The sequence below is a fragment of the Suncus etruscus genome, chromosome 11, assembly GCF_024139225.1.
Source record: "Suncus etruscus isolate mSunEtr1 chromosome 11, mSunEtr1.pri.cur, whole genome shotgun sequence".
Taxonomy (NCBI): Eukaryota; Metazoa; Chordata; class Mammalia; order Eulipotyphla; family Soricidae; genus Suncus; species Suncus etruscus.
In genome coordinates this window covers 26,348,260-26,369,728 of record NC_064858.1, presented here as the reverse complement: position 1 = coordinate 26,369,728, position 21,469 = coordinate 26,348,260, and the positions used below count along the sequence as shown (strand labels likewise).

The 21,469-nt window shown below is 38.5% G+C and overlaps 1 protein-coding gene and 1 non-coding gene across 2 annotated transcripts in view; both read right to left on the bottom strand.

The window, feature by feature from the left end:
- ST8SIA1 (ST8 alpha-N-acetyl-neuraminide alpha-2,8-sialyltransferase 1) overlaps positions 1-10,863 on the bottom strand; it is a 147,016-nt gene extending 136,153 nt beyond the window's left edge. The window contains exon 1 of the mRNA XM_049783839.1: positions 10,540-10,863. Within this exon, the coding sequence (XP_049639796.1) occupies positions 10,540-10,775 (236 nt within the window). The 5' untranslated portion in view covers positions 10,776-10,863. The remainder of the gene's footprint in view (positions 1-10,539) is intronic.
- LOC126023776 (U7 small nuclear RNA) lies at positions 6,007-6,068 on the bottom strand. Its single transcript, XR_007500839.1, has one exon. It is a non-coding gene; the product is annotated as a U7 small nuclear RNA (small nuclear RNA).
- Positions 10,864-21,469: the final 10,606 nt, after the last annotated feature.

Genomic DNA, 21,469 nt, shown 5'->3' with positions numbered 1-21,469 from the left:
TCTCTCCTGGCAGTTGCATAATATTCCATTGTGTATATGTACCACAGTTTCTTTAGCCATTCATCTGTTGAAGGGTATCTTGGCTGTTTTGGGACATTGGTGATGGGAATGTTGCACTGGTGATGGGTGGTGTTCTTTACATGACTGAAACCCAAATACAATAATGTATGTAATAAAGTTGGTTAAATAAAAAAATCTCATTACATAAAGTCTTAACTAAGTAAAAATTTTATAGTCATTAAAAAGGGGGTGATGTAGTTCTACATACACTATTACTATAAAAATTAGTCATGATATATTGTTGTATTCGCTGTATTTTTGTTTTATATACACAAAGCATTGAGAGGTCTAGAAGAACTTGTCCCAAAATATTAGCAACAGTAACCACTATAAAATCATTTTTTGTATGATTTTGGTTTGGTTTGTTTTGATTTAGTTTTGGTTTGGGGGGCCACATCTGGCAGTGCTTAGACTTATTTCTGCTGATGTATGGAAGGTCAGTCCAGTAGACTGAACTGGCTCACCCTTATGAAAGTTAACCTTAACCTCTATACCATATCTCTGGCCCCAAATAAGTCATTCCTACAAAGGAAAACAGCATTTTTTTTATTAAATTCAACTTAAAAATAATTCTTTTTTTAATTTTATTTTCTTATCTTTTTTTTAAGTTTTTGGCCACACCAACAGTGCTCACTAGTTACTCCTGGCTTTAGCTTAAGATTCATTCCTGGTGGTGCTCAGGGGACCATATAGGATGCCAAGAATCTAATCCAAGTTGACCATATACAAGGCAAAAGCCCTCCCCACTGTGCTATTGCTCTGATTTTGCTTCCAATGCCTAGTATTTACCAAACTTAAATGAATAATTACTTATAATTATTTAATTATTAATTAATTATTAAATAATTAAATAACATATATAACATGCAAATTTTAGTATTATTTTTAAGGATCCCATTAAAGAAAGTCATTTGGTATGGTACCACTGATATGCTAACACTAAAGAAACTAAGAGTAAATATTTGAATAAAAAAATCCTAAAGCAATTTTACCATAAGCTTTTAAAATGTTAATTATATGAGAAAATAATAAAGAAATGGTGTTGAGTAAATAAAGTACATAAAAAGCAAACAAGATAGACAATTTAATAGTAACATGCAAATATGCACAAAAGGAAATGTTCACAATGAGTACTTCTAAAAGAAGAAAGTATGAGTTTTTCTAATAGTTCCATAAGAGTTTTTCCATTTTTACCACATTTATAATTTTTCTACAGTATTTATTATTTCCAAATTGTGACCAAAAAAACTATAAAATCTTAAAGAAGTAGGAGAGACTAAAAGCATGAATATATCTGTAGATTAATATTTAAACAGGCACTTTGTTTAAAAAAAAGACTTCCCATTATAATGATATGAAAGTCTTGTTATAAACTCTATCACTGTCCCTGAATAATGGAGAGTGTGCTCTGAATTCAGATTTCTCTTGGCACCTAATTTAAGGAATGACAGAACTTCTGTGGTTTGAGCTGCTTTCTTGCTATCCCATCCTATAGCTAGAAGACAGTCTGAAAGAAATAGAAAAAAAAATCAATCTCTTTGCAATCCAGCAAAATTATCCAAAACAGACAGACTATAATTCTTGAGAAAACACCATATTTAGTTTTCTGACTGAGACTGCTAAATGACATTAGACTAGACATTATACTATAACTTCTATAAAAATCAGGAACAATGATTTCATCATATTTTAGCACTTAACTGGTAGACACTAGGCACTTGGTAAATGTTTAATGAATTAATTAATTATTGGGCAGGTGATTTGTGGATGGACTTGCTGGGCAAGTTACAGACTCGAGTTCTAACACTAAGAAGTAGGTACATTACAAGATCACATATTCTATTATTGAAATATAAGTTAGGGACATATGACTTGTTCCTGAGAGAAGCTTTTCTCATCATTATGACATAATATGTAGTAAGAATTAGTCATTTAACCTTCTTGAAGTAAGAATTTCCACCCACCTAGGACTCAAAATGATTAAGTAAATTTTTCAAAGATCACAAAGTTAACAAATGACAGAAGCAAATAGAAGACTATGAGGGTCATAAGGACCGGCTCACAATATGAAGCTCTACACAAAGAGTAGTGATGCACTTAGGGAAATAACTATACTAACAACTGTCATGACAATCTAAAAGAATGAGAGAAGTAGAATGCCTGTCTCAAATACAGGCAAGGGTTGGGAAGGGAGGAGGCATTAGTGGTGGGAATGTTGCACTGGTGAAGGGAGTGTTCTGTTTATGACTGAAACCCAACTACAATCATGCTTGTAATCATGGTGCTTAAATAAAGATTTTATATATTTAAAAAATAAATAAATAAATTCAAAACTTAATTATCAAGAACTGCAAAGCCTGAACTCTATATAGATGAGAACCAGCTTCTCATCAACTCTTTCTGCCAGATGAAGATGGCTATGAATTCAACACTAATATCTCAATTATCACCATAACCTATGAAATGAGTTAATAATTTAATACTTTTTCACATGACAAAACAAAGAAATAAGAAGTCAAGCAACTTACCCAAGTTCACATAGCTCTTGACAGAGTCAAAATTAAATCAATAGCTAAGAAGTATCATAATTTACTAGAAATGAATGAGGTACTTCATTAAAAATATATAGTTAGCATTACTTACAAGACAATACCCAACTTGGTCAAAGACCAAATAAAATAAAATCTACACTGACATACATTATTTTCAATAGATCCTGAATTTTCTGCTTGCTTCTCTCCCAAATTAAGATCAACAGGCTTCCAAGTTGAAAAAAAAATAAAATATTTCATTTAATATTTATTGAAGACACTCTAACTATTTTCATTTTCCAGGCAGAAGACAAAAGTGCAAGTATCTAAATATTTTAAAATTTTAATCAAATCAACAAACAAAAATGTGATCAATTATTGTCCAAGAGGTTTTATTGCAAGTCTGTTCTTTTCCTATACAGGAAAACTGAATGAACTGGATAATGGTCACAAGATCAGGCCTGTGGCTCCAAGACTGAGGATTCCTCCAAAAGAACTTCACTTTGACATGAGCAGTAAGTAAAAATAAAGTTATTGAAAAAATAAAAACAAGGAATAGAAGAAGGAAGGTTTTTTTTGTTTTTTTTTTAAGAAAAAAGAAAGATGTTGGCAGTGCCCAGATGAGAAACAGAATCCAAGTCAAAGACAAAGATCCAGTGAAACACAGCCACTACGCTTCACTCTGTAGTATTCTACTCCTACTCAAGGAAAACCAGCATGGGACATAGAAAACAACACACTTTGACCACAGCAATGTGGAAATAATGCAGGACCCACCATGCACAGAAAATGAAGATGGTAGCTCCCATGACACAAGAAGTACCAACCATTTACTTACCATATCAGATAAAGACTTCAGAGAAAAAATATAGAAAATGTTCATAGAACTCAGAATCAAGAAGATCTGAGAATAGAAATAAGAAAACTTCAAGCTGAAATAACAGGGCTAAAAAACAGGATAGGCAAAATATAAATCTGATGGAAAGTCTCTCCAACAGAGGAACAGTGACTGAAGACTGAATCAATGAGCTGGAAGATGAGATGTATAACAACTCCATACAACAGAAGAGGTTGCAAAACACATCAAAACAAATGATCAAACAATGAAAAAAATTCTCAAAGAATGTGAACAGATAAAAATAGAAGTCTTTGATAAACTCAACAGAAATAATATAAGAATCATTAAAGCCACAGAGACACAGGAAGAAAATCTCCATAAAGTATCAACAATCAAGGACATTATTGCAAAGGAACTCCCAGAGCTAAAGAGTGCGTGCAACCAAATTCTACATGCCTGAAGATACCAGCACAGCACAGACCAGTGTGAGAACCAAAGCCCTAAGGCCACAGTGGTCCCAAGTTTTCAGTAAAGCCACTGTAAAGTATTTTTTCACTCTATAATTTCCCCATAGACAGCGGGTGTTAGCCCGAAGATAAAACTGAAAAATCCTGTACAGGGAAGGACTTCCCTTTTCAGCTGAAATAGAGGAACTAAAGACATTCCTTGTTCATCTGAAATAGAGGAACTATGTGAGTCAGAATATTCCATTAGATAAGAACAGCAGCACAAAGGAAAGGGAACAAATTAACATCGGCCTTTAAAACAAATAATGAACTAATAAGGCAAAGGGTACCAACCCATAACAGTTTTATCTCCCAGGACATTCAGCTAAGTCTAGACACATTTTTGTTTGGTTTGGTTTGGTTTGGTTTTGGAGTCACACCCAGAGGCACTCAGGGGTTACTCCTGACTCTGTGCTCAACGGCAGAATGCCCCTGGCAGGCTCAGAGGACCATATAGGCAATATGAGCCAATATCCAGTGGTGTTGGGCCACGTGCAAGACAAACGCCTCACTGCTGTCCTAACACTCTGACCCCAAGTCTAGATACATTTATGGTTGCTTAATATAGTAGAAAGAGGCTATGGATGTTGCTAAACCTCTGTTAATGTGGAAGGACAGCCCTTCACATTATAACAAAGGACCATAGGCCATGTGGAAAATAGGAAGTTCTACATTAGAGCAGGAACTCTGACCACAGAGAGAATGCCTGATATTTGATCCCCACACACTGCCATACAGCACTGGGCCTTCTAACAGAGTTTTTGACTATCTAGTTCCACACATCCCTACACCACCCAAGTACACAGAAAGTCAATCAAAACAAGAGCTCCAGGGTCTGCGCTAAGTTCTGGGAATAGGAATAGAAATAAAATGGCAGAAATTTCTGCTCAATAAACCAGTACTTTTATCTCAGCATGAAAAAAATGCACCAGATTGTTGCATCTCTGTTTATTATGTCTGTCCTTATTTATCAGTACATTTTAAGAAAGTAAGAATTTTTTTAATCTTATTATTTTATTTTTATTTTACTTCTATGGTTAACAGTGGTAGACACATGGCAATAGATATTTTTGATAGATGAAAAGAAAGACAATAATATGTACTTGATACTTAAATTTAAAATACCTAAAATGTTTTACACAGCCTGGGAAGGAAGGACAAAATAGTAAAGTTTGGAGAGTGAACATAGATTAAGCACTATATATGCCAGAAAAAAATTCTAAGTTTCCAATATGTAATCTGTTCTAAACAAGCACAAAGATTTTATAAGAAATCATGTTTTACTGAGTAAGAAATATAAAAAAGGTTGACTTGTTCAAGAATAGACATTAATTATAGTGGTGGGCTTAGGGTTTGAGCACAGCTAACTTCTTCACCTTTGCTCTAAACCACTGAAAAAAAGTGAGTTGAGTAGAAAGTGGCAACATGTCAAGAAGATGTGGCCTTGAAGGAAAAGCATTTCAGGCAAAGAGACAGACATACAATTATCACAACCTGGCTTTCACAGATGGATGCACCTACTTTTCATCTGTTCTAACCTGACCCCTGGCCTCCGTGGCCCACTTTTTTATTTTAGGAACACACCCAAAAGTATTCCAGGCTCACTCCCATCAGTGCTCCAGGGACTACATGGAGGTGCCAGATATTGAAACAGGTCAGCCATATTCAAGACATGTTCTGCCCCCACTGGACTATCTCTCCAACCAGCTCTGGGCCCTTTGGCCACCAGGTAGGTGTGGGATTACCTAAAAACTTCTGATATCTATATCTTTAAAAATAGAAACAGAAAAAAAAAAGTCACACAAAGTAACAAGTGCTTCGAGTAGTGTATTATCAGAAACTAGAAAATGGAAGAGGAACATAAAATTGTGGTCACTGTGGGCCAGAGTAATAAATAGCATACCAGTAACTTGGGTTAAATTTCTGCCATTCTCTATAGTCACTCCAAATGCCACCAAGAATGATTTCTGAGCACAGAGCCAATAACCACTGAGCATCCCTGGGTGTGACCCCAAAACAAATAGTAGTCTCCACCCAAAAGTAAATAGGATCTTCATTTTTTTCTTTTTTGGGGGGCATTCCGGTAGAGACCAGAAGGCCTGCTAAACAAATTCTAAAAGAGCTGTAACACTGTAAATAGGATTTTCAAAGCAATTTGGAGTGTAAAACCTACCAACTGAAATTTACCAGTACAACTGAGATAAATTAGCTCTTAGCTAACATACAGACTTATCTCTAGAATTCTTGCTTGTCCACTTCTTAGGAGTCATATATATATGAGTCATATATATAGGAGTCACTCAATCATTCTGATCTGGCCTGCACTCACTTCCCATGCTACTGCTATACTGTATTCTCCAGGAGAAACTTAATAAGTTATCACACAGGAAACATATCAGGCACTGCCACATCTCTCCACTTTGACTTTTGCTGTTAGATCTGCCTGGTACTTCCTTCTGCTGTTATATATCACTATAACAGCATTTTTCCATTATTGATAATAATCTGGCTGATTATTTCATTGTAATTATATGAACTTGTCTCATAGTAATTATAATAAGTCCACAAAATGTGGGGACCAGAGGCTTGAAGTTAAGACAAACTTATTTTATAAACGTGAAAAATATTGTATAAATTTCATACACATATCTTAGGGAAATTATAAAACAACACATTTTAAACATGTAGCAGGGTGCCACACAGATAATAAGTACTTTAAATTGTTGTTGTTTTTCTTGTTGATCTTAGAGACTATTTTAAGGGACAAAAATAAGATGTTGAGTTGAATTTTATTTTGGAGCAAGAAGTAAAATAAGTAGGTGAGATTCAGAGAGACAGGACAAAAACCTCTTTAGCTGTTTCCCTATACTACTTGACTATTCAATCAGGAACAAGAGCTGTAATGGTAATGAGACTTTCTTAAGTTGCAATTTAGGGTCAACTGAGTTAGTTTTTGAATACCATGTGAATTTTAGAAAAAAACTTCCTAGTAGTTCAAAATTTGCAGCTTTGCTACTTCTTTACCTATCTGGTAGCAATTGTCAAAGTTCTCTTTGATAATTTAAGTTCTGAGGTAGAAAAAGAAAATCACGAAAGCACGGAGAGCAAAATACTCTGGGAATTTGGGTATTTATAAACAAAGTGAAACATGTTCTTTTGTCCTCAGAGCATCTGAATGTACTTTAAGTCATAATATTTCTTCACTTGTTTTGCCAGTAGCTTCCCAGTAGGAGGTTAAGCTGTCTCAGAGGAATCTATCCTTTCTGCTCATTGCTGTCCCCCATGCTAAATCACATCTGGTGTGATGCAGTCACTCATTAAATAATGGTTGAGTGACTGCAGTTATTTGTATGCTGTGCGCACTATCCATATGCATCAATCTCCATACAAAAAGCACAAATCGCACATGTATGTATATGCTGTTGTATTGTGCATTAAATACTGCAGAGTAGAAAACATAGTTACTTGTTTGACAAAGTTGTGCCTCCTTAACATAAGAAAGACTGGGCTACTCTACTCAACACTTAACAAAGACACAACACTTACCCGCATTGTAAATAGGCAAGATGTCTAAAAATAAATTTTATCAAAGTAAGATAAGTTTATAACTGAAATCATGAAACATTTATTGTCTTTTAAAACTCCCCAGCCCCATAAAAAAAACTCCCCAGTCCCCCCAAAAAGACAAATGCCAGCTGATCTCTCGCCCATGTGGCATATAAAAAGGCAAGGAAATTGACAGCATCCTTTAACAAATCCTGAACTCAGAGTATAGTTTCAGGTAACCAAACAGTGGGGTCCCATAGTAAGAAGCAACTGGAAGTGACATAAGGATAGTGGAAGCTTTTTGGAACTTTGGTAGTGGTGGAGGTGTCGTAACTTTGTACATCAGAATCATTACAATTAATACAATTGTAATCATGTTACTTAAAATACAATCTTTTAAACAATAAACAGAAATTGCCCATTCCTATTAGTTATTGTATTATTGTATTTTAACTATGGGGGCAGTGACAGCAAACTATGAACCAATAATGTTCCTCTGAAAATTTACCAGATGACATAAAAATATATATAAATTTTTTGTTTGTTTGGGGGGTCACAACCATCTGAGTTTAGGGCATGCTCCTGGCTCTAAGCATAGAGAATATTTCTGGTGGGTTTGGGGAAGGAGGGAAAATGACAGAACCAAAATGGGGTACCGAGATCAAACTCAGACCTGTAAGGCAAGCATCTTACCCACTATTCTATCTCTCTGGCCCCAGTATTAAAAATTCTTATAAGCGTGCCTGCTGATCTTATGCTGAAACATGTACAGAAATTATCATTTATAACAATTATAATAACACCATCCATTGAAAGAATCAGGGTGCTTGGGGTTTGTTATTTTTGGAATTCTAGCCCTACAAGGCAGATGCTATTATCCCAATATGTAAATAAGGAAACTAGGGCTTCAGATTTAGCTCAGCAACAGAGTTCATATGTAATTCCCAGTATACAAAAGAAGGAAAGGGGAAGAGACTAAACTCAAAGAGATAAAGCAACTTGTCAAGGAAAGTGTAATTTATCTAGTCATGAAAGAGAGAAGCTAAAAGATACAGGATCCTAGCTCTAAGGCCTAAATTCTCCCATCACCAATGATGCCTCTTACAAAAATCCTAAATTCTAAGTTTGAGGATTATGTATTTTGGTAGTCTTTATAGCATATAGGTTTTAATAAATAAAATTCTTAGCACAAAGAGATTAGACCAAATGACAGCATATTGAAGGCTCAAAATAACAAAGCTAATGTGTCTCAGAAACATCAGCCTGGGTTTCAGAAGATGAAGCATTTTTCACTTGATTATATTCACCAATGAAATATTTTCTTGTTTGTTTTTGGGGGGGTTGGGGGCCATAGCCAGCTATGGTCAAGCATTACTCTTGGCTCTATACTCAGAAATTATTCTTTGCAGTGCTAGGAGGACTATATGGGGTGCTGGGTATCTAACTTGCATGGAATCAAACATCCTTCCTGCTATAGTATCTCTCTAGTCTAAATAAATATATTCTTTAGCAAATCATTCTATCTCTTCTACAAACATAAAAAAAGAAAGAAAAGGAGGGGGCTCTCTTTTTACTAAAGACCAAGGGCAAGTTCTTAACTCGTTTTCTTATTGCTTGAAATAAAAATGCCTTCTGTTTTTAGATTTAAAAAAATTTGCTGGATACAACTAGCTGTTTACAAAGACTTTGATTCTAATAATCAATACCATAAAGGTAAAAAAAAATTGGTATCTACTTTTAAAGGGACTAAGGTTACTTTTAAATTTATTGACAATAGAATTCTAAAAAGAGAGACTTCCCTCCCAATGCTAATAACTCAGGTCTAAATTCAGCTTTCACCTTCCTCTGAAAGAATTGGTTGTCTCTCTGCCCTCCTTTGTGTGAGCAGGCCCAAGAAGGGGAGGGAAGCCATATGTTTTAAAAAGTTTTAATTTATAGGTATTTCTGAACATTCGTAGCTAACAGCAGTCAAAAGTGTGTCACTTGGATTTTACTTACACCATGCACTGCTTGAAAAGGTCCTAGCAGAACACAGGAAAGAAGTCTGTATTCAAACCACTACAATCATAGGAAAAGTCAAAATTCAATCCTTGGGACACACAAAGTAGCAACAACCAGCAGCAGGTTGGGGGGTCGGGAGGGATGCGGAGTGTCTCCTCATTAAATCCCAGGAAAAGGAAAAGAGAGAAGAGAGAAAAGAGCTTTCCCTTTCTGTGTCAGGAACTTAGGAACTTATTTAAGCTGAAACCCCAGAAAGGGAGAGCAACTATAACCTCTGTGTAATTCTTTCACACTTCTGTGCAGACCTCTTCGGACTTCCTACCTGGTTTTAGTGTTTTGCTTTTTGATTCCAACTCCCTACCAAGCATGTTTCCCTCCCTTCACAAAGCACCTACCCATGCTAAGTCAGGCATAAGAACTGGGTGTTTTGGAGCCTGATGGGGTGAGAGGCACAGCTTCCACCCTTGCAAGGTACATGACCTTGGGAAAACAACACCATCCCAGAGAGTCCCTGTTTGTTTACCTTTGGAGGTGGACATAGAAAGTCCAGCTGTTGAAACCCCAGATCTTGGTTCTTGGTAGGATGTCAGTATATTTGGTTTGATATGTGAAACTGTGGTCCCAAAGGGGTCTATATATTCAAAGCTCCTGGCTTGCCCATTATTTCCTCATTAGTTCTTATGTTACCAAAACATTTCTCCCACCGGGATGCAAGTCTCCTTCCTGCTACTTTTCCCCTCTACAGTCTCAAGCTTTCCTCAAACCTAACACACATTCTCATAGGAGCAAGGTTAGCCTGCTCAAACTAATAAAGTTAGCCTGGCTTTTCCTTCCCAATCAAACCGTTGAACAAAACTTAGGTTTGGAAAGATGTGCAAAGGCTTTTTTTTTTTTTTTTTTTGGACATATGTGGGGTTGAAGGATACGGAAGGAAGGGCCTTCTGCTGCAGGTGCTACCTTGGAAATGACACAGAAAGGCCAGGGACAGGAAGACAGAGTAAAGGAGGTGACCCTGTCCCCTGACCGGGGAAGGAAAGGTCAGGGCAGGACTGAGTACCTGAAGACTTTGGCGGCTGTCTGGTTCCTCCTCCAAGCAGTGCCCTGTTGCAGGACGCCCTGTACGATCTCCTTCTCATTTGGCAGCCGATACACCGGGAAGATGTAGAGCCAGCAGAGCACCACGATGCAGAGAGCACTGGCACCCACAGGCAGCCGGGTCCTTGGACACTTCCACGCCAGAACTGCCATGGCTCCTCTGGACTGGTGTCTCCAGGCTCTCCCACAGGGGCTCATCGCCACCCGGGGGTCCCTGGCGGGGAGGCCAGGCCAGAGTCTCACCAGAGTCTTAGGGCGAGGCTGCAGCAGCGGGGGGGCGCCCAGGGCCAACCCCCCATGCACACACTAAAAACACACCTTCGTCTTTCTTTCTCCTTTGCACGCGCGCTCACTCCGTAAGACCACAGTGGCTCCAGCAGCCCTCCTGGAGGAGCGGGTGGAAATTCTTGCAAGCAACTTTTCCACGATGTCTTTTTTTAGGGGAAGTGTCTGGGGGACAACAAGTCACGAGCTATGTCCATGGTGCCTTCCCCTGCTGAAGGCAAGCGCTCAGGTCGGTCTCCCAGAGCTGGGGCTCCAGCCCGGCCTCGGCTCTCCAATGCGCATCTCCGGTCCACACCAAGGTGTCCCCGTCCCTTGCCTGGAGATGCTCCGGTGCCCTTGGCTCCTGCCTTCCTCCCGCGCCTCTGCGCCTGGGGGATTTGGCAGGGGGGTAGGGTGGAATTGGGGTGGGGGGGGACTCCAGAGCCCGCCCCAGATGCGCTTCTCACCGTGCCAAGTCCTAGGAAATTTCCAGGCTGTCAGGCCAGCCCCGCGCCCCCCATGCCCGGCCCGGGAAGCCAAGAACTCGCTCGCATCAGCATCACTTTCATTCAGCGGCCGCGCCGCAGCCTTCCTCTGCGCCGCACCAAGCAGACGGGCGCCCCGATTGGTGGAAATCAAGGTCTCGCCTCCCTCCCCCACCCGCAAAATTGTCCCCCGCGACCTGCTCGCTCCCGACCCCGACAGTCGCCCGGGCCCCAGATGGTGCGCAAAACTGGCGGCAGACAATAAACAGTCTCCAGACACGCGCGCAGCCTTCCTCCCTCCTTTCTTCCTGCCTCTTGCCCTCCTCCGCCAGCCCACCTCCTGCCCAAACCCCGAATTGCTTGTGGGTTCGCCCGCAGTGAGCCAGCCGCGGGGAGAAGGCGGGCGGAGACAGGCTGGGTTTCTTCCCGCGCCCCCACCTTCAGAGCCCAGCGCCCCCCAATCACTAGGGCGCGCACGCGCACGTGGACACAGGGGGGAACACATACATGCAGCCGTGCGGACACTAGGGTGTGTGTGTGTGTGTGTGTGTGTGTGTGTGTGTGTGTGTGTGTGTGTGTGTGTGTGTGTGTGTGTGTGTGTGTGTGTGCGTGCGCGCGCAGGGAAGGGAGCTGCTGCTGCTGCATCCAGATGTGCAGGCCAGCTGCTGCCCAAGCACCTCTGGATGGATGTGCGGGTGCCAAAGGATGCAGGCGAACCTCCTCCCCTCTGGTCTCTGAATCGCTTTGAGGTTGCAAAGGGTTGGTCATCAGCTACCTCGCTTTCCCACTTGTACAATTAGCTGCTAACTGGGCGAGGCTGACCTTGGAAACGAGCCTCCCGCTGGGGCCCACCCAGGGTGGGAAAACACTGTAAGTTATTTCTCTACCCCCCCCAGAATCGAGTACCCCCTAGCGGGCTGCGATTCCGTTGGCTGGAGCAGCTCTCACGCAGAACGTGGCGCAGGGACAAAGAAACGCAGCAGCTGCTGAGGGTGGGTTGGTTTAGTCTTTAGGAAACAAAACCGAAAGCCAGCAACTCAGCTGCTGGATGATTTGGCATCAGGGTGCAAAGTCCAGCTACACCTGCACTATGGCAGCCCTGCCGGATAGCTCTTTCCCTCACTCAGAGGAGGTGCTTATGAAACGGATGGAAATGCAATGGTGAAGGGATGGGTGTTGGATGTTGTATGATTGAAACTCAAAGGTAACTGGGTACCTCATAGTGATTTCATTTAAAAATTATAGATAAAAAGGTAAAGAAACTGATCGAAAGTTATCTGCCTGGCAAATGGCACAATTCTTCCAAACGCCTTTCTTTCAATATTACTGTGCTGGCTATAGAAAAATGAACAGTTGGCCCCCAGGCAGTCCCCAGAAATCTCTCCTCCTTTGGTAAATCAGTAGAAATAGAAACTCTTATCAAGCCCAGCTCTTATCTTATAGCATATCATGCAAGTTAACTACATATTAAAGGCATATTTACCTTTCAAGTACCCAATATGTATATATGTAGGGTATATGTGTGTGTGTGCGTGTGTATGTGTATTTATATGTATGTGTCTGCCAAATATTTTGGGACAGTGTTTTGCTTTAATCAATGTGTGCCTAGAATCGATGTACGAATTTTCTTCTGAGGGGGATAGACCTTTATATGGAGAGACCTATTTGTGACACCCTTATCCTGTCATGGGAGTCTTTACAGAAGCCGTCCTAGAGACCTTTATTTGGCAGTTCCGTGTCCCAGAGGATATTCAGACTGTTTCAACGAAGAGGTATTTAGAGGCGTAGCAGCTAAGTTATCACTGAACAGAGAGAAAGAAAGAAAGAAAGAAAGAAAGAAAGAAAGAAAGAAAGAAAGAAAGAAAGAAAGAAAGAAAGAAAGAAAGAAAGAAAGAAAGAAGGAAGGAAGGAAGGAAGGAAGGAAGGAAGGAAGGAAGGAAGGAAGGAAGGAAGGAAGGAAGGAAGGAAGGAAGGAAGGAAGGAAAGAAAGAAAGAAAGAAAGAAAGAAAGAAAGAAAGAAAGAAAGAAAGAAAGAAAGAAAGAAAGAAAGAAAGAAGAGGCAGAAAAATAAAGTTAATTAAAGGTCAGGGTAACCCACCACTCCAAATTCCAGAAAGGGAGACAAATAGCCACTTACAGTAAGCAAGAACACGCAGGATTGATTCACCAGAGCTCTGGGGTCAAACATCTCCTAACACAGTAGGTCCATTGGTGGAACCCTGAGCCTCAGAGACCTTGGGGTTTTATAGGGTTTTATATGCCAATAAGTTTTCAAACTTCAAACATTCCATTTGGTTTATACAATGGAATTGTATTTATAATGGAATTGGTTTATACAACGGTTTATACAAGTGTTACAATTTGAAAACAACCAAGAATGCAAGGAAGAAAAGGGACACATTCTTAACATATTCAGAACTCCAATGACATCAGTTACCCTTGCTCACACCCTGGTGTTCTACACAGATACAGCCTGTACCTGCCAGATGTCCTGATTCGGCAGGGTGGAGCCAGGTGGCCCCTTGGAAGAGTCTTGATCTGGCATGGTGGATTCCCATGGCAAAAAGTTTATTCTGTTGTCATCTGTGAGGGTAAGGCTGATCAAAGAAGCCTGATCTCTGAGAAATTTATATGACAACAAGCCCATTCCAAAAGCTATAAAGTGGTATTAATTCCTATCCTATTATTTTAAGCTTATTGTTTCACACTGTCTCATATTATAAGTATCCTTCTAAGGTAATATATCATAAATGTACCTGCATCATCTTGTATTACTTAAAATTAAACCACCCCTAGAAGCAAGGGCAAGCATTCCAGCCTTTAGTCCTTCATGCGGGTGCAGGGTAAAGATAGCTACAGACCTCGGCCTAACTTAATCTTTATCTCTATAGTTTCTCAATTGACAGGGCCCACCCTGTCCAGTAAGTTGTTTGTTTCACTGGTTATAGTCTAGGCCTGTCAAGACTGGACTTCTGTCAATTAGAACTCTTAAGCAAGTTCATACAGAAGCCAAAGCATATAGTTAATTCTAAAGAAAACTGTATTTAAAACGCACTTCTAAATAAAACTATATTCAAAACACACTTCTAAATAAAAACTAAATAAACACACTTCTAAATAAAAAACACACTTTTTAATAAACACACCATACCTAAAACACACTTCAACAATACTATAAGACAAAGAGTTAAAGCAAGCATAGACAAAGGACATCTGAGTGGAGGAATCAAAAGTATTAGATCATTTAAATCACTTTGAGGTGTTAAGGGGATATAATGAAGATGGTTTAACTATGCAGAGAAATAAAATTTCTAAGACAAAATTAAATGGTAGATATGTGACTTAAGGGGCAATGACATACTTTGTAGACTAAAGGCTCTAGCCTGATCCCCTGACATTGTGCATGTTTCCCCAAGGACTATTCATATGACTCAGTACCTCACCACCTTGCCCTGAGTATACCATGTTGGGCAGCATGGGGAATGGAGCACAAAATAAAAAATAAGAAAATAAATCAACTTGCAGACACTCTAAACTACTTCATGGAAATGAAGAATGCCTTAGATGGACTCATCAGTGGCTGGAAATAAATAAGTAGAAAATGATAAGCAAGCTTGAAAACAAGTCAATGAAAACATCATAATCTAAAATGTGAAGTATTTTCAAAGGTATTATTTGTATATAATAGAATACCAGGAAAAAGAGGGTGAAAAAAGAATAGAAGGAACAGTTGAATAGCTGAGAGTTTTCCAAAAGTAATACCAGTCCAAAAGGCGAGGAATCTCAACAATTACCTACTCAAAATATAAATAAAACAAAAACTCAAAACTTCAAACTAAAATGGACTTACACAGTATGTTCAAACTACAGAAATAAACTTCAGAAACAAAATATCATTTTTTAATGTTTGAGGTAAATGTTTACATTTAATATCGAAATATTCACTGAAACAGAATAAATCCTACCAGTCAATGAAACTTTGCCAATGCAGAATTATAAACATTTTTTGGGAGATCCAGTCAGCAGCAACAGTGACCCCCCACACACACATATACATACACCATGCAGGAATTCAAATAGTCATTCCAAAATTCCAAAATGCCTCTTTCCAAAAAGATACCCAGCTCACCTCTCACATGCACCCATTCAGATTCAGGATTGTGGTGTCATTTTAGTCTCTTCATTGCCATAAACATTAAGTAGGTTAAAAAATTAATAGAAGGTTGAAATTTGTTTTTAAAAAGAAAGAATTTAAGTTCAGGGCATGAGCTATGCAAAATTTCTTGATTTTTGAGGGGATAAGAGGAGAGCTCAAGTTACTTGATCAAAGAAAGGAAAAGTAGGTCTAGCAGAGGCCCTAAACAGTCCAAATATACTCTGTAACCAAAGTACTACTGATCACAGAGTCTAGAATATGCAGATAACAAGCATGTCCCTAGAGCACACTTGAAGGACATCTTCAACCTTCCAGTGACCCAAGGACCTCTTTGTGTAGCAGTATGGCTGCCATCTGGTGTAGCAAAAAAGAGTGGACAGATGAATCTGATTCTGCTGAAAGAAAAGCAACAATTCTCTCTGCTAGCTGCCTGAAATACTGGTCCTGAATCACAACAGATGAGGACATTTTATGTGGAAAATTCAGTATATGTCTGTTGACCTATCTATCATTCTATCAATCAATCAATCAATCTATCTATCTATCTATCTACCTACCTACCTACCTACCTACCTACCTACCTACCTACCTACCTACCTACCTATCTATTAATCTGTCTACCCAAAAATATAAAATCCAAATAGAGATACAAATTTAGGAATAACCATCAAAGAGACATTCACATTTTTTTTTTGCTTCAAGCAGTATATGTATATATACTGGAAAGAAATTTGGTCTCTATACATCAACACATAGGGCAGACTTTAATGACACGGCTAGTGGTTCAAAGGCTACTAGTGGAATAGCTCTATCAGTTGATAGAAAATGTCTTCTTACATCCAAGTTGTCTGCAAATAAGTACTGGAGCTAAAGGACAGATTGTGAAGGACTCTTTAATGTGCAGGTGAAAAAAGATAAGAAAAGTGACCATGTGTTCTGTTTTGAACCCATCTCTACTCTGACACTAATAGAAAGACTGGGCGGGAAATGGTTTTATCACACACACACAGCTTGGGCTTAATTCTCCTCCCTAGAAATATACCTCAGTTAAGAGAAAAAAAAAAACTGGTTTTGAAATAAAAAATTGAGCTACTAAAAATATAAAAGAAAATTTAACTTAAATATAATTGCTTTATTTAACATGTGCTTACCAAAAATGTTTATAGTAAGGTCTCAGTCATAAAATGTACACGACTACCCTTCACCAGTACACATTTCCCTCCACCAATGTCCCAGTTTCCCTCCCACTCCCTACCCTTTCATGCATCTGGGGTAGGTTTTTTTTGCTCTTCTTACTCCTCTCTCTCTGTCTCTTTCACTTTCCTTTTTGACAATGTGATTTGCACTATTGTTAATGAAGGGGTAATATGTATATCACTTTATCCCCCTTCAGCTCTTATCCAGTGTGATCATTTCCAATTATCAATGTCATAGGATTTTTCGCTACCCTAATTACACTCACTGCTCTTTGGGGCAAGCTTCCTACCACACAGTGGTCCTCCTGATGTTCTTCTCTATTGCCTCTGGATAGTATTACCATACTGTCTTTTATTTTTTCTTATATCCCACAAATGAGTGAGATTATTCTCTGTCCTTTTCTATGCCACGTACTTTTCTTTGTCATTTTCTTTCTATGTCATTTATTTTTCTTATATTTCACAAATGAGTGAGATTATTCGCTGTCATTATTGTATGTCATTTTCATATTCTCTGACTCATTTCACTCAGCCTAATAATCTTATCCATCCATGTATAAGCAAATTTCATGAGTTCATTTTTCCTAATGTTTTCTTTGTATAAATGTACCACAGTTTCTTTAGCCACTCATGTGTCATTGTCATTGTCAGGCACCTGGTTGTTTCTGGACTCTGGCTATTGTAAAAAGTACTGCAATGAACATCGGAGAGCAGAGGCATTTTTGTATTGTGTTTTTGTGTTCTTATGGGTATATGCAGAGGAGTGGTACTGTTGGATCAAATGGGAACTCAGTTTCTGGTATTTTTAGAAATATATTGTTTTCCAAAAAAAAAAAAATCTATAACAGTCATTATTCCCACCAACAGTGAATGCAAGTCCCTTTCTTCCCCCATCCATGCCAGCACTGGTTGTTCTTGTTCTTTGTGATGTGTGCCAGTCTCTGGTGTCAGGTGATATATCATTGTTGTATTGATTTGCATCTCTGTGATGATCAGTAATGTGGAGAATTTTTTATGTGCCTTTTAGCCATCTAAATTTCTTCTTTGAGGAAATGTCTGTTAATTTCTTCTCCCCATTTTTGGGTGGGTTAGATGTAATGTTTTTGTTTGTTTGTTTTGGGCCACACCCAGTGACGCTCAGGGGTTACTCCTGGCTATGAGCTCAGAAGTCGCTCCTGGCTTGGGGGACTATATGGGGCGCCGGGGGATCGAACCGCAGTCTGTCCTAGGCTAGCGCTGGCAAGGCAGACACCTCTAGCGCCACCGAGCCGGCCCCGTTTTTTTCTTTTTAAATTCAATAAGTAGCTTGTATATCTTAGACATTACAGCCCTTATCAGTTGGGTATTGTGTGAATAGTTTCTCCCATTCCATGGGTAACCTTTGTGTCTTGGTCACTATAAAAGAAGTTTAATATCACAAATAAGGTTAATAAGCATTTTGTTTTCTGTTGCTAATAAAGATACAATACACTAAGGAAAGTATGTATTTGTTGGAACTGGAGAGATAGCATAGCAGTAGGGCATTTGCCTTGTATGTGGCCAGCCCAGGGTAAACCTGGGTTTGATTCTTATTATCCCATATGGTCGTCCAAGCCTGCCAGGAGCGATTTCTAAGCACAGAACCAGGAGTAAACCATGAGGATTGCAGGATGTGGCCCAACAAACAAAACAAAAACAAAACCCTTGCTATGCTTGTATTGAAGATAGGCAAGGGATTGGGGGAAGGTAGAAATATGGGGGAGTATTGCAAGTCAGCCCCTGAAGAGGTTGACTGATGGAGGGATGGAGGATGAGGCCTTTCTCTTCCAGCACGCGTCTGCCACCCTGTCTAGCTGACGGTTCTGAGGTGAAATGGCGGGTAAACAGCTCGCAGACAGTCAGGCTTGTGGAAATATTAGCTTTATTCGGTGGACAAGACTGAAGTCCAAAGACTCAGCCTCAGTTCCAGCCAAAAAGCCTCTCGCCTTCCACAGACCCTTGTTTTTATCCCCCAGAATCAGTACCACCCAATGGTGGGATCAGATACCAACCAATGGTGGAAGCAGAATCAGGTACTACCCTAGGGTGGGGGCAGAATGCCAGGTCACATCCTAGGGTAGGGCACAATCACCAATCAGGTTAGGGTGAGTAACATAGTAATCCCCTAAAATATTTACATACACAACAGGGGAGTGTGTATTTTATTGCTAAAATCCAGTTATGAACATGTTTGCAACCATTATGCTTAAATAAATTATTTAAAACATAAAAATGATTATATATTTAAAGTATGTATTTTTAAGACAAAGACAATAAAAATGTTTAGAAAGAAGCTTGGTAAGGGAAAAGAGCATCCTCAAGTTCTTTCCTTCTCAACAAGAAGTGGCTTTTAGCACAAATCAGCAACCCCTTCCAACACATAAAGGCATTGCCATTTGCTTTGCAAGATATGCCTTAGAAACTAAATTAGAGCATTAAGCAAAATTACTACATAAAGCATTTGAATGAGTTACTCCAATACCCACCCAGTCCACTTCAAAATAGCTGAATGTAGATCCAATTTGTACATATTTCGTAGTATACTAAACAATGCACCATCCACTCTCCCATCTAAATGGCAGTTCTGGTAGCTCAAGCAAACTATTAAAATAATAAAGAGCTCTCTTAAAAGAAATACTCTAAGGAAGATATATGGAGAAATTCTACATGTTATATAAGCCTAGTTTTTTTTGGGGGGGGGTGTTTTTAAAATAATAGTGGAATAAATGTAAAATATTTGTTCTGAATAGTAGTTTCATTTGGTTTCCTACAAAAAATGGCCAAAATTTTCTAAACTGAAATAAGAAACTAAGAAATTTAAAAAAATAAAATATGGGGCCGGAGAGATAGCATGGAAGTAAGGCATTTGCCTTGTGTGCAGAGGTCTGTGGTTCGAATCCTGGCATCCCATATGGTCCCCTGAGCCTGCCAGGAGCGATTTCTGAGCCTGGAGCCAGGAGTAACCCCTGAGCACTGCCGGGTGTGACCCATAACCAATAAAATAAAATAAAATAAAATAAAATAAAATAAAATAAAATAAAATAAAATAAAATAAAATATACACCTTAAGATGCATCATCTCCCCAATTGTATGTTCCTGATTACATGCCTGTTTCTACTTGTTTTTATTTCTTACTTTGTTTCTACCTTCCTAGTAGGGCTCTCTGCCAATCACAGTTTTAACTCATGACTCTGTGAAATCTCCAACTATTAAATTAAACACGTGTGTAACTTGTTGCATGTTTTTTGGGAGAGGCGTAATTCAGGCCACAATGTAACCAAGAGATATATTTCCTTATTTTATTCAAAGAATAATAATATCAATTTAAATAGTTAAATAGTAAGTACATATTGTATGTTTGAAAATAATAAAGATTGGTTATAATAAAAATAGTTTTACTTCAATTTTGTTGCATAAATTCTTATTCTCAACTAACTTTTCTTAAATTCTTATTCTCAGCTAACTCTTCCTAAATATATACTAGAATCTTTCTCCTCGGTGACAATCCTTGCCTTAGATTTATACAAACAAATTGGATTCCAAGAAAAATTGGTTATTTAAAGGCAACATTTTAAGTGTTTCTCTGTTTGAAGTAGGTATTTAATGGATTCCTGCAACATTCATTGCCAAAGTATACAGAACATAATTTATTTTTAAGACTTTGTTTTACATTATCTAGGCCTACTGAAATAAAATGTTACTTAGATTATATATCTTTAAGACATTTACAAGTTTCACTATTTTCAGGGAGATCTATCTTGAATTTTAAAATGACACTTATAGAAAGCAACTGAAATCTTAAAAGTGAATGTTTATTTATTATTTTTTGTTTCAAATACTTTATTTATTTTTATATTCCAGACATTATTCTGGTTAGAATGTGTCATAAACTAGAATAGAAATGATGTTGCATAATACCTAAACTCCACTGACATTCAAAAAGTCCATAAAAAATAATATTAAGTTCCTTTGAGATTTTGACTTAAAGCCACAGCTTCTGTGATTATTGAATTGTTTAGCAAAGATGCTGAGGTTTGAACTGACACTTTCCTATATTTTGTTATGAAAGCACAGACAGGTGGTTTGCATTGCACATATCTGGCCTGGGCTCAATCTCCAGAACCCCATGTGGTACCCTGAGACTCACCAGGAATGAGCTCTGGGTTTAGAACCAGAAGTTCTGAGCACCAGTAGCACAAAAGAAAAGAAAAGAAAAAATAAAAAGATAAGATAAATAAAATAATAATAAAATAAATAAAAATAAAAAATAAGAAGAGAGAGAAGAAAGAAAAAGAAAAAAGAAAGAAAGAAGAAAGAAAGAAAGAAAGAAAGAAAGAAAGAAAGAAAGAAAGAAAGAAAGAAAGAAAGGAAGGAAGGAAGGAAGGAAGGAAGGAAGGAAGGAAGGAAGGAAGGAAGGAAGGAAGGAAGGAAGGAAGGAAGGAAGGAAGGAAGGAAGGAAGGAAGAAAGAAAGAAAGAAAGAAAGAAAGAAAGAAAGAAAGAAAGAAAGAAAGAAAGAAAGAAAGAAAGAAAGAAAGAAAGAAAGAGAGAGATGGATGTAAAATGGACACTAATAAACAACAACCATGCTATCCCAAAACAAACAAACCTCAGACATCATCACCACATGAAAGTTGAGAGGTCAAATTGTTGATTTAAAAGCTGATGTGAATACCCAACCTGCAACAGGACAGTGGTCCCCAATACTCACAAGCCTGGACAATACCATACTGGAAACCAATTAAAAAGCAATTATCAAGAAAAGTTAGAAATA